Source organism: Argiope bruennichi, chromosome 1 (assembly GCF_947563725.1).
Source record: "Argiope bruennichi chromosome 1, qqArgBrue1.1, whole genome shotgun sequence".
Taxonomy (NCBI): Eukaryota; Metazoa; Arthropoda; class Arachnida; order Araneae; family Araneidae; genus Argiope; species Argiope bruennichi.
Window position 1 is genome coordinate 119,586,411 of NC_079151.1, and position 11,344 is coordinate 119,597,754.

The following is an 11,344-nucleotide window of genomic DNA, read 5'->3' on the forward strand; positions in this document are numbered from 1 at the left end:
TTTGTTTTATGATACTATTTTTCAATAATGAATATTTATAAAACCGAAGTTTTTAATGATTAACACCAATGCATATATAGAATATCACTTAAAGCTTCTAATTTTCTGTATTTAATACAAGCATTTATAAATTTATATATTTTTATATGCCAGAATCCTTTAGTACAAGTTATTTATTGACTAAATGCCAGAGTAATATGAATATGTTTATGTATCTTTGGAAACCACAATAAAATTAGATATTTTTCATTTTCTAAATGTTTCTGTTTTGAGATTAATTAAGACTTAAAACAAGATTACCTTAAGACGCTTTTCATTTTGTTGAAGCTCAAGGGAAGTAATATACATTTTATTGATTATTTTTAAGATTTATTTTATTGTATAGAAAAACCTTAGTTTATATTATTTCATTTTTTAATCAAATGATTGATTTCAATTTTTAACACATTATCTTTTTTCATTTTGTGATGACTTATTTTTCATATAGATTTTAAATGTTATTATCAATTATTTCAGATGATACTTAAAATTAAGTTATTAATCCTTTAACTGTGATGTTCAAAATCAATTTGTGATTCAAATTTTTGAAATTTTAAACTTATAATCTAAAATAAAGTTACTTATATATGCTAGAATATGATAATAAATGAAAATTAAACTTTGATTATCTGAAGTGCTCAAAGGACTATCTTTTGGATCGGGATATCACATATCCAAAACAAAGTGTTATAATATTAAATGAGAGAAAATATCACTATAAAGGTTTTAAATTAAAGAGTAAATTGAATCAAAATATTAATTATTCTGAATTTTATGTTGATAACTTGGTTTTGTTGCAGTTTATTTATGATAAATTCCTTTAATTAACCAAAATACCTTTCCTCTTTAGCTATTTGTGTGTAGAAATTAAAAAAAATAAAAATAGTTTTTTTATTTTATATTGATAAATGTTCTATAAAATGTGCATGTTGTGTTAGTGTTTTAGCTTTTGTTGTTCAAATAATTTGCCAACCTCATCAACCATATAGTTTGTTTGCAATTACATAATTCTAGCTGTTATATTAAGCATGGATGAAGATTTCCATAATGAGTTAAATAAAAATCAGCAAAGTCAACCCCAAGAACAGTTTTCAGCTTCTGATACTGAATCCAGTGAACATGATACAGCTGGTAAACTTCACAGGCATTCACATTTCTACTTATTTTTTTGAAATCCACTTAGTATGATGCTCTCGTATCTAAAATCAAATTTCGATTCTTTTTGCAAATGCATTTAGATTAATTTTTATGAAATCTCACTCTAAATATAGAACATTTCTAGAAATTTATAACATTTAGATTAGAACACCAGAATGATGAAAAATAATTTATGCATTGTTCTGTAATTTTTGTAGAATTGTTACTGAAATAAACTTTACCAGAAAATGTCTTGATATAAATTTTATATTATTAGTGTGAAACTTTTGCATTGTTATAAGTTTCACATATTTTATTAGTAAACTTAGAAACAGTTTTGCATGCATAAAGAGTACTGCATGGAAATGCATCCACTGATTTTTTAAATTCTTAAATTATATTATTGTAGCATATAGATATGTATCTCTAATATGAAATACACTGTCAATATGGTTATATATTTTAACCAAAATTAGAAAATGGTTTTTGTTTGTTCATAGTAATTCTTCATAATCATAATAGTTCAGAATAATTCTGTTATTAATCAGTGTTTGTAGAAATATGGAATAGTTTTTTTCTGTGTGTAATATCTTTTGAATTAGTAATCCTGTTATGCCAAGCATGATAACCAATGGAAATAAAAAAATCTTTTGATTTAATCAGAAATTATTTTTGAAATTTTATTTACTTATAGAATTGCCGAGAGAAAATTAATGATATTTTGCATTTAATTATAGATATTATATCTATGGTTACATTCAGATTATGAAGTTCACATTTTTTTTAAAAACTGAAGTGACAAAATGCCTAATAACTCTTTGGACAAATAAGTCATTTTTTTTTCATGGAATTTTCTCTTTAAAACTGTTCTTTAAAAAAAAACATGTTAGTTATGTTGTATATAATCAATGTAGTTGAATGGGAAAATCTGTCAAAAAATTATGAACTAAATCGCTTAGTATTATATCCAAAGATAATTTTATATTACTGAAAGTACAGCCATGTATCTCAATTTAATTTTCTAAATAGATATAGTGCTCATGTTTTTTTTCTTGACATTTTAAATTGACATTTTTTTTCTTGTTGACATTATTTATATAATCAACCAGTAAATAAAATTTAATGATATTAATTTTTTTTAAATGCTGTATTTCCTGAGAAATATAACTGTTGTAATAAAAATAAACTCTAAAAATAATTCGTTTGCAATAGTAGTCTCTGCTGTAGCATTTTTCCTATGCTAGTCCATTATTGTTTTATAAAATATTATTTTCTTAAATTGTATTTATGTATTATTTATTTTTATTTCATGTGGCCAATATTTATGAAAGGAAACAAAATTTTATCGAACCAGATTGTGATAAAAAATAAGTTAAATTTTATGGTTTTTTTTTGTTGCTGATTCTGTTAAAAAAAACATGATACAAGAAATGTAAATAGAAGTAAGCTGTATTAAATTTTTCATAATTTTTCAAATTCATTGGATCTTGGAATTTTTTCTTGAAATTTTTTTTAAAGTACATGATTTAAAACTTTTCAATATTTTCGAAGAAATGTGTTCATAAACAATGTCTTTCAAAAGAAGGTGTTGTGTAATGTCTTTAAAAAGACACTTTGTGGGACATATTTGCTAGGCAGAAATCATCAAATCTTTTGCCTTTAGAGCCTTATGGATGCTTGTTGATATTGAAGATTTACAATGAATTAGAATTTAGAAAATTGTTATTAATTCCAAAATTAATTTTAATAATAAAAGATGAAAATATATTTCAATTTGAAAATATTATTAAATCAAATTATTGTAAATTATAGCGAAATGTGACAAGATTGAGTTATTACAAAGCATTAAAATGGCTTAAAAGTGGTTGAAATTGTATTTTTTATTATATTTGTGACAATATAATGACATATTTTTTTACATATATCTTATATATTTTCGAATTAGAAATAAATTGTGTATCACATAAATTTTAAATCTTCTTTCGAATTATACCCTATTTTCTTGTGATAAGTCAGCTTCTGCAAATGTTCTTTAGCTTATTTTTGAATTGTGTCATTCAGCTGTGGAAAATATTGGATAAATGCTATTTCTTTTAAAACAAATTTCTTTAAAAATAATGAAAGAATAATGAAAAAAGAAATTCAATATGCAATGAATATGAAAGTTGTAGATCTTAAATCAATATTTTAAATATTTACATTTAAATAAATAAATGTGTTACAGTGCTTCATAAAATATCAAAAGCCATTTTAAAAGTTCATTATAAATATTTTATTGTTAGAAATACTTTTAAATTGTCATTATTTTTTAAATAATTTTTTTAGATTACTAGAGCTTTTTCTTTTTACTCAACTATTACTTGAGGAAATTGTTTATAATTCTTACTTTAGTATTTTAAATATTAAGAAAGATGATTGTAAATATTGCATGGCGTATTGTATTTATATTGAAAATACGGAGGGATATTTATAGTAAAAAGAACAAACAGTGATAAAGAGATTTCAAATTTAGACTCATTTCTTAGTGTCATCTGAAAAACAACAACAACAACAACAAAAAAAACCTTACATTTTTTTTTTTATGTTATGCATTATGAAATAGTGTGATTTTAAAATATACAGTTTAGTAAAATTTACTGATATTAATTTGCATTTTGTAGTATAAATGCATTTTTTAGCATGCATATGAAGACACAAATATTAATTTTATTTCTCATTTCATTATTTTTAGATGTGACTGATTAAGAATAGTAATGGAAATGTTATGTTATTTAGAATTATTTCTTTTTCTCTTTCAAATCAAAGCATGAGGAATAATAAGTAATTTCTGTGACCAATATTTATTGTCTGAGCTTTTTTATTGATTGCTGTTGAATAAATATTTTTACTCATTTATTAATATATTTCATTTTGCAGCTGCTGACAATCCTGTTAGTTATGCTCCACTTGTATCTAGCCCTGACAGCCCCACAAAAACAGTGGTAAATTGCTTTTTGAGTTATTATTATTATTATATGATGTCTTAAATTGTTTTGTTTTTAAAATGTGTTAGTTAATAAAGGTTATAAAAGTTCCTAAAATTATGTGGTGTCTGTTGGTTTTAGAAAAAGGCCAAGATTGATTAAATTAAGCTAAAAATTATATTCTATTTTAGTACAAAAGTATTATTTCTTATTAGATACAAGCTAACAATCAGTGTTGTGCAAGGAAGCTTAACTCTTGTATAATTGTAAAACTGTTTATTTCCAGGCTGACAGCATTAAAGAAACAACCTCTTCTGCAGAAGGTGAAACAAAAGAAGAAATAAATTCTGAAATCACAAGTCCTTCTGCAGGAACTGATGAATGTCCTACCGTTGTGATAACAGCTATTACTGGAGGTGACACTCCGGTTTCAGATGAAGACATGGAGATTAAAGAAGAAGTTGCACCACCAGAGAAAACCGAAGCCAAACAGGAAACCGCAGCAGTTGAGAAAAGTGATACCAAAAAGGAAACTGCACCTGCACCTGCTGCTGAATCGAATCCTGATGCATTTGAGTGCAGTTTTGACGATGATTTTGGCAGTCAACCACCTCCACCACCACCACCAGTTGTGAAAGAATCTCAAGCTACTAAATCTCAAACAGCAAAAGAAGTGGAACAACCCGTCAAGATGGAAATTAATGGCAGTGATAAAGGGCAGAGCTTCCAGACGGATGGAAATTTCTTTTCTGGAGTTTCGGAGAGTTCTGAGACTACTGGATAAAATCATGATTTGAAAGTATAAGTTTTGTATTTTATTTGATTCCAAAGTAATGTGTTAAAAAGTTCCATGAGATATATTGATATTTCTATAAATTTCTTCTATTTGTATTTCTATACCATAATTTGATGTTTTAGAAGTGCCCTTTCTTCTTTGGTATGATTTTTATTGAAAGAAGGAAAATTGTGTTGAATGCAATTGTTAAAATGTATTTTATCATCATTTTTCATCCTTTGATTGTGAGCTTAAATGGTATTTTACATGTTCATATCTTTTATACTTTATTCCTGTATAATATAATATTTGAAAATTATTGGCATGGGTGTCAATTTCAGATACATATTTGAATTTGTTGCATAATCGAACAATATTCACCGAACTTTTAAATTAATCTTAAACTTTCTACTTATATGCATGAAGTACAAAAATTGCTTATAATTGTTTTAGGTGTTTCGACTTTAAGAGAAATTATAATGTTTCCTCTAAGATCAAACTTTCTTAAAGACTCATTTTCTTAAATATAAACTGCATCTAATTTTTCGGGAGGGTTATCAGTTTTTCTATGGTGTTTTTATGCCATAGATATGAAATAATTGGAAGTTAGAAAATAAATACTAAACAGTGGATTAGCATTTCAGATAAAATTGGAAATAAAAGAAATATGATGTTTATTGTTAAATAATACTTATATTTGATGCTATTAAGTGGAAAATCTAATTGAGCTTTAATAATATATTTTGATTTTTTACAGCATAAAATAGAATCCTACAATTACCAGAAAATTTTGTTTATAAAAATCTTACCTTTAAAATTACCTTCAACAAATTACCTTTTTATTTCTTGAAGGAAAACAATTTGATCATTATAATCAAAAACTTTTTTCTGAAAATAGCAATGATAATGTAATGTTTTTAATTTTTTTAAAAAAATTCTATTTATTGTCTTGACTCATTTTTCTCACAATATTTATTATTCATTATCATATTTGTCTATTTCTCCTCATTTACATCTCAAATCTGCTGTAATTTTACAAGATGAAATATGATTAGAATTTCAGATATCAACATGCTATAGAACTGATTGAACTTAGATGGAAAAACTAGAACGTGTATATCTATTACATGTGTGTTATAATGATCTTTGTATAGCATTGCAAAGTATTTCACTGTTGTGCTGATAGAAGAGAAAGAGTGCTTGATGCAGAATCACTATGTAATAATTTTGTTTTTTGAAAGATATATTAAGTTTCTGGAAGTGCATTAAATTAGATTGTTACTTAAATGTGAATGCATTAAAGAACTGTTTCAGAAGTTTTCTTTCTCTGTATTGAAAACTGTCAGCAACTGGAAGTGTCAGAACTGTCAGCAATGTTTCAGGTACAGTAATTCTGCAAAGTTTTGAATACTGTCAGTGTTATAAATGTAGCCTATAATTTTATAATGTGTATAATATTAGTATATTCCTCATTATGTATATAAAATTATATGGATGCAAAACGAATAAAAAAAGTGATATGTTCACGTTTTAGTCTTTTATTCCTCCCTTGTTTGATAAATTGTGTTGTTTGGTATTAATTTCTTATTTGTCTACTAGCTGTCTTTGGGGACCAGCTTGTTTGCCTGGAATATGGGCTTCCCTCATTATTCTAAGCTATTAACACAGGATGCATTTATTTAAATTTTCATTTTATCTTATTTATATTAAGTCACTATGTCTATGTATGTATATATAATAAATTTATGTATATGTTCATTAACTGCTCTTAAACATAGGACCAAATTTTACATAATTATTTCTGTAAAATATGAAAAAGAATACTGTCGATTTTCCAAATAAAAAGAATAATTCAACATTCAATCGGGCCGTGGTGGCCTGGTGGTAAGGTCTCGGCTTCGGAACCGGAGGGTTTTCAGGTTCGAGACCCGATTCCACCGAAGAACCGTCGTGTAAGGGGGTCTGTTGCACGTTAAATCCGTCATGACCAAACGTCCTCCCGCTGGTGTGGTCCGGTGTGGAGAGGGGGGTGCCAGCTCAGGTGTCGTCCTCGTCATCTGACCGCGGTTCAAAATTACGAGGTCCGTCCCAAAATAGCTCTAGTGTAGCTTCAAACAGGACGTTAATATAACTAAACCAAACCAAACCAAATCAACATTCTATCGATTCGGAATTAATAAATTTTTTGTTTTTCTTATACTTGAAGCTGATTTTCCATTATTTTTTACTTCCTTTTTTATTTTTATGCTTTTTTTAATAATGATTTTTTTTTAGTCTTTAAATAGCAGTTTAACCATACTTAAAGCCAAGCTTAAGTTAATTGTTCAAATGAAGACGATTCTTCTTACCCGTTAGCATTTGTGAATAAAATTTGCATTACTAATGTAACAAATATTAATAATTTATGGAAAAATTAACTATTGGTAGTTTTTAAAAAATCATTTTTACAATTGTTATTTCCATTTTAATTAAAAAATAGACGATAAAGATTTTGTGTATTATAAAAGTTTATGCAAAAGTAATTTTTTTATTACAAATATTTTCTTATTTCTGTATGTGAAAGGATTTTAACTCCAGACAACACCTTCAATATCAATTAGTAATTTGATGAAATTGATTATTATGAGTTTAATAGAACCAATCTACTACAAATTATTATGCACACAAATTAAAAAGAATAAATTCTATAAAATGAAAGTAGAATTCAAAATCTTATTTCGGAGTTAGCATTCAAGAAAAGCGATTTTATTATCTCAATTTTATTATTAACCATAGCATAGGATTAAATGATGCAATAGGAAAATAAAATTAGTATGAAATTCATTATATAACAATAAAAACATTGTTGCAGACTGGTTGTTAATTTAATTTTTAAAAAGATGCTGAATTTAAAAAATAAAAATGTTAGGAAATGAAATTTGTTTCCTTAAAAAGATATGCTTTTGAGCTTTAAAATAATACAAAATTCATTTTTTTTTCTTCAGAAGACAAAGCTGAAAAACACTGAAATTTAAAAAATTAAGTAGCTTTTAGACTTTGAAAAGTTGACAGTGACTTTTCTGTTATCTTGAAGATTGGAAAAACTGTAGATTTGTATTAAACAAATAGGTATTCATTTATCTATAATATATAATAAAATCTAAATATATATAAAATATCGAAACAACAAAATTAAGCATCGAGGAAACAAACAATACATCTTTTAAATAAAAATAGTTATCAAATTTTAATTTAGTTTAGCCTAATGAATACAAATTGAAAACTGTAAACAAAATTTTAACATAAAATTTCTATTATAAACATTCTATATTTCGTTCATGCTTCTTTTCTGTATTTTTTTTTTTTTTTTTTTTTTACATTGACGCTTGTGGCCTACTTTTACCTTATGAATTTTAAGTTTTAATGGAAATTTCAAAAAGCGTTGGTACTTATTTATGAAGCAAATCTTGTGGATTTATAAATTTACAACAATATGTGTATATATAAAAGATTTTTAAAAATCAGATATAATGTATACATTTAAAAAAAATCTATATTGAATCATTGTAATTTATATCTAATATATGTATAGATTTCTAAAATAATGTATTTCTTTAAACAAAGAATTTCAAATAGTTTTCTTCAAAGCTATTGTATCATATAACCTAAGAACATACCCTCCAACATCAGTTACAAAGTCGTCAGTAGCATTTTTCACTGATATGTTACATATAATGTAGTATCAATAAATTATCGAAGAATAGATATTTCTAAAGAAATTTAATTAATTTGTAATGTTAGTTAATTTTAAAACAATTTGTAATAATAATAAATAGTTTTGAATAAATTTTAAAACAAATATTTTCAGACATTATTCAAAATTAATTAATAGACATTTATTAGCTAAATAAATAAGTGAAATAATTTTAAAAAATCGCAGTATATTGATCAAACAAATTAACAATATTTGTTTGACATTTACAGCTTAGTTTTATTCATTAGCAATCTCTTCTGCTTTTTTTTTAAAGTCATCATTGCTCAGTTTAACATAATAATCAAATCCTATATTCTTTTTTATAATGAGGAGTTACTCCAGTGTTTTTGAATTCTTGCTGGAATTAGATTCCTCCCCCCCCCCTTTAACCATATAAAAAATAATTTCACTATCCGTATTGCTGTGAGCGAAGATTCGGGTAAAAAGTCATTTCAGCCCTTTTTGCAGTTTTCAGTAGTTTTTCACTATATATTCGTAATTCTTTAGTTTTCACTTAATTTCCGTAATAACTACGGAAATTTCGTAGCCGTTGGGAGGGTATACATAAGAAGTGCATTTTGAACTTTACCGAATAATTTAGTTTCTTAGACTAAAATTATTCTGAATTAATTTTTTTCTCCATATATTTATCAAATTAAAGTTGCCTTCTGTACTACTTCAAGATGATTATTTAATCATTATGCATAGGTTTTTAATTTGCTTCAAAACATGATTTAAGCAATGATATATCTGACTGATGATATATCTGGAAGTGTTCTAGATAAAAATATTTTCGAATACAAATATTTATATCATAACACTTAAAAATTATTAAACAATTTTTCATTGTAGCAACTTTCGTGTTGATTTTCGTTCTCCTTTTCCCATATCGTGTGACACTTCTGTAGGTAGAAAAGGCCTGCTAATAAAGGATTTTTCATGTTTAATTAAATTTTTAGTTAGTTAAAATTTGGTTAAGGAAAATTTAATGGAAGGTTCAAACTCATTTTCCTTCGATAACTTCAGAGTCAAACAAAGCTGTTTTTTTCTCCCCCATCAATTTGGAATACGAAATTAGAAGCTTACAATTTAGACGTTTATAATGACATCCATTTTATTTCACTGCAATTTTATTTTTTAATTTTAATACATTTTTCAAAATTTTTTAATTGTTTATATCTCTGCCTTTTAGTGTTGAAATAAAATATAAAGCAATATTTTTAATATACTAAATCTTTCTGTCACGTTTTTTCGCCACTGTTAATTTAATATAAACACATTCCTTTCAGTGGACATTAAAATCAAAACGAAAATTTTCGTTTTACTGTGATTAATAGGAGAATGCTTATAGGTTGAAATTCTTTTTGAGAACATGTGATATAAACAATTGATGTTCATGTTTATATTACATGTTCAAGTTGCACGTGTGATGCAAACGTCACGTGTCAAGTTACAAGTGAAATGTTCATCGCACGTGTGATGATGTTTTGTGTGGAGTAAAAATTGCAATGCACAGTATACATCGGCGGATTCAATCAAGCAAGATGATAAATGAATTATATTTAATCATGTAGCAATATTTTATCTAACAAACTCGAAATCTCTCCATTTTTTTAAAAAAATATCACTCATTAAATAGTTTAGAAGTAATTTAAAAGCCATATTTTATTATAGTTATCATATTATATGATAGTGATAACTCATGAATTATTTAATTATTTTGACCACTTTTTTTTATTATATCTTTCCAGTTATTAATCTTAATTCATTTTTTTCCACTATAGTTTTATTTCATAATTTCGTGCAGTTCGTTAATGTTTAAATTTATTTATTATACATCAAAAATTTCGAAATTAAACATTAGTTCTCCGATTAGACGTTTCTAGAAATTTCACAGTAAAAAAGATATAAAAATTTATATATAATAAATAAATTAAAAATTTGAAAAAAAAAAAAAAAAACTGGAAAGATTTTGAAAAAAATCGCCAATTCTGACTACAAAATTAAAATCAGCAAAAACAAATATGTAGAAAATTAAATTCTAACTTTCTTATCTTCAATATTTAAATTCTTTATATGAATAATCTTTATCTTTTAAATTAGAAGAAATTAGCGAGATATCATGCATAAGGTTAATGAAAATATTCCTACATAACACAATAAAAAATAATATAATCTTTACAGGTTGTTAAAACTCGAGCCTCCGGGTAATAAGTATCTCTGAGAAGCGATGTCGCAATCTTACAAAAGGTCTTTCATAGAACTTGACCTTCCTACATAAAAACCAGTGCTCCGCTCTTTATTTTTATCCCATTTCAGATACTTGCTAACACGTGAAACCCGGAAAGCTTCGCCGGTAATCAAATTCGCGTTTTCGTTCGCAAATTCATTCACCTCTTATCGCGAAAGTACAAAGCTTCTAAGTTGACAGCTGTAAGGCATAGATGTCAAGATACTCTTCCTGTTTCTGAAGTGGCAACAATAACCTGCGCCGTAATGCCGACTGCGTGCAAGAATTCCACAAGGAGGGCTGAATAGAAATTAGTTGATTCTGTCTGTTAATCCGCTATCTTTTCATCAATCTTGACCCATCTTGGAGCAGGTAAAGTGCTGCGGTAGGGTTACCAGAGTGTGGAACTTTCTATCTTGTTTGCCGATCGCCGAAGGTATGGTTGCGGGAGATGATAGCATCTCGTA

At 26.1% G+C, this 11,344-nt stretch overlaps 1 protein-coding gene across 3 annotated transcripts in view; it reads left to right on the top strand.

Moving 5' to 3' along the window:
• Positions 1–6,438, top strand: part of LOC129969009 (protein nervous wreck-like) — a 30,657-nt gene extending 24,219 nt beyond the window's left edge. For 2 of the 3 annotated variants that reach the window (XM_056083405.1, XM_056083413.1), the window contains exons 21-23: positions 1,054–1,170; positions 4,093–4,157; positions 4,426–6,438. In XM_056083405.1, the coding sequence (XP_055939380.1) occupies positions 1,054–1,170; positions 4,093–4,157; positions 4,426–4,923 (680 nt within the window). In that variant the 3' untranslated portion in view covers positions 4,924–6,438. The remainder of the gene's footprint in view (positions 1–1,053; positions 1,171–4,092; positions 4,158–4,425) is intronic. The other variant, XM_056083422.1, reaches the window with a different exon arrangement.
• The last annotated feature ends 4,906 nt before the right edge of the window (positions 6,439–11,344 follow it).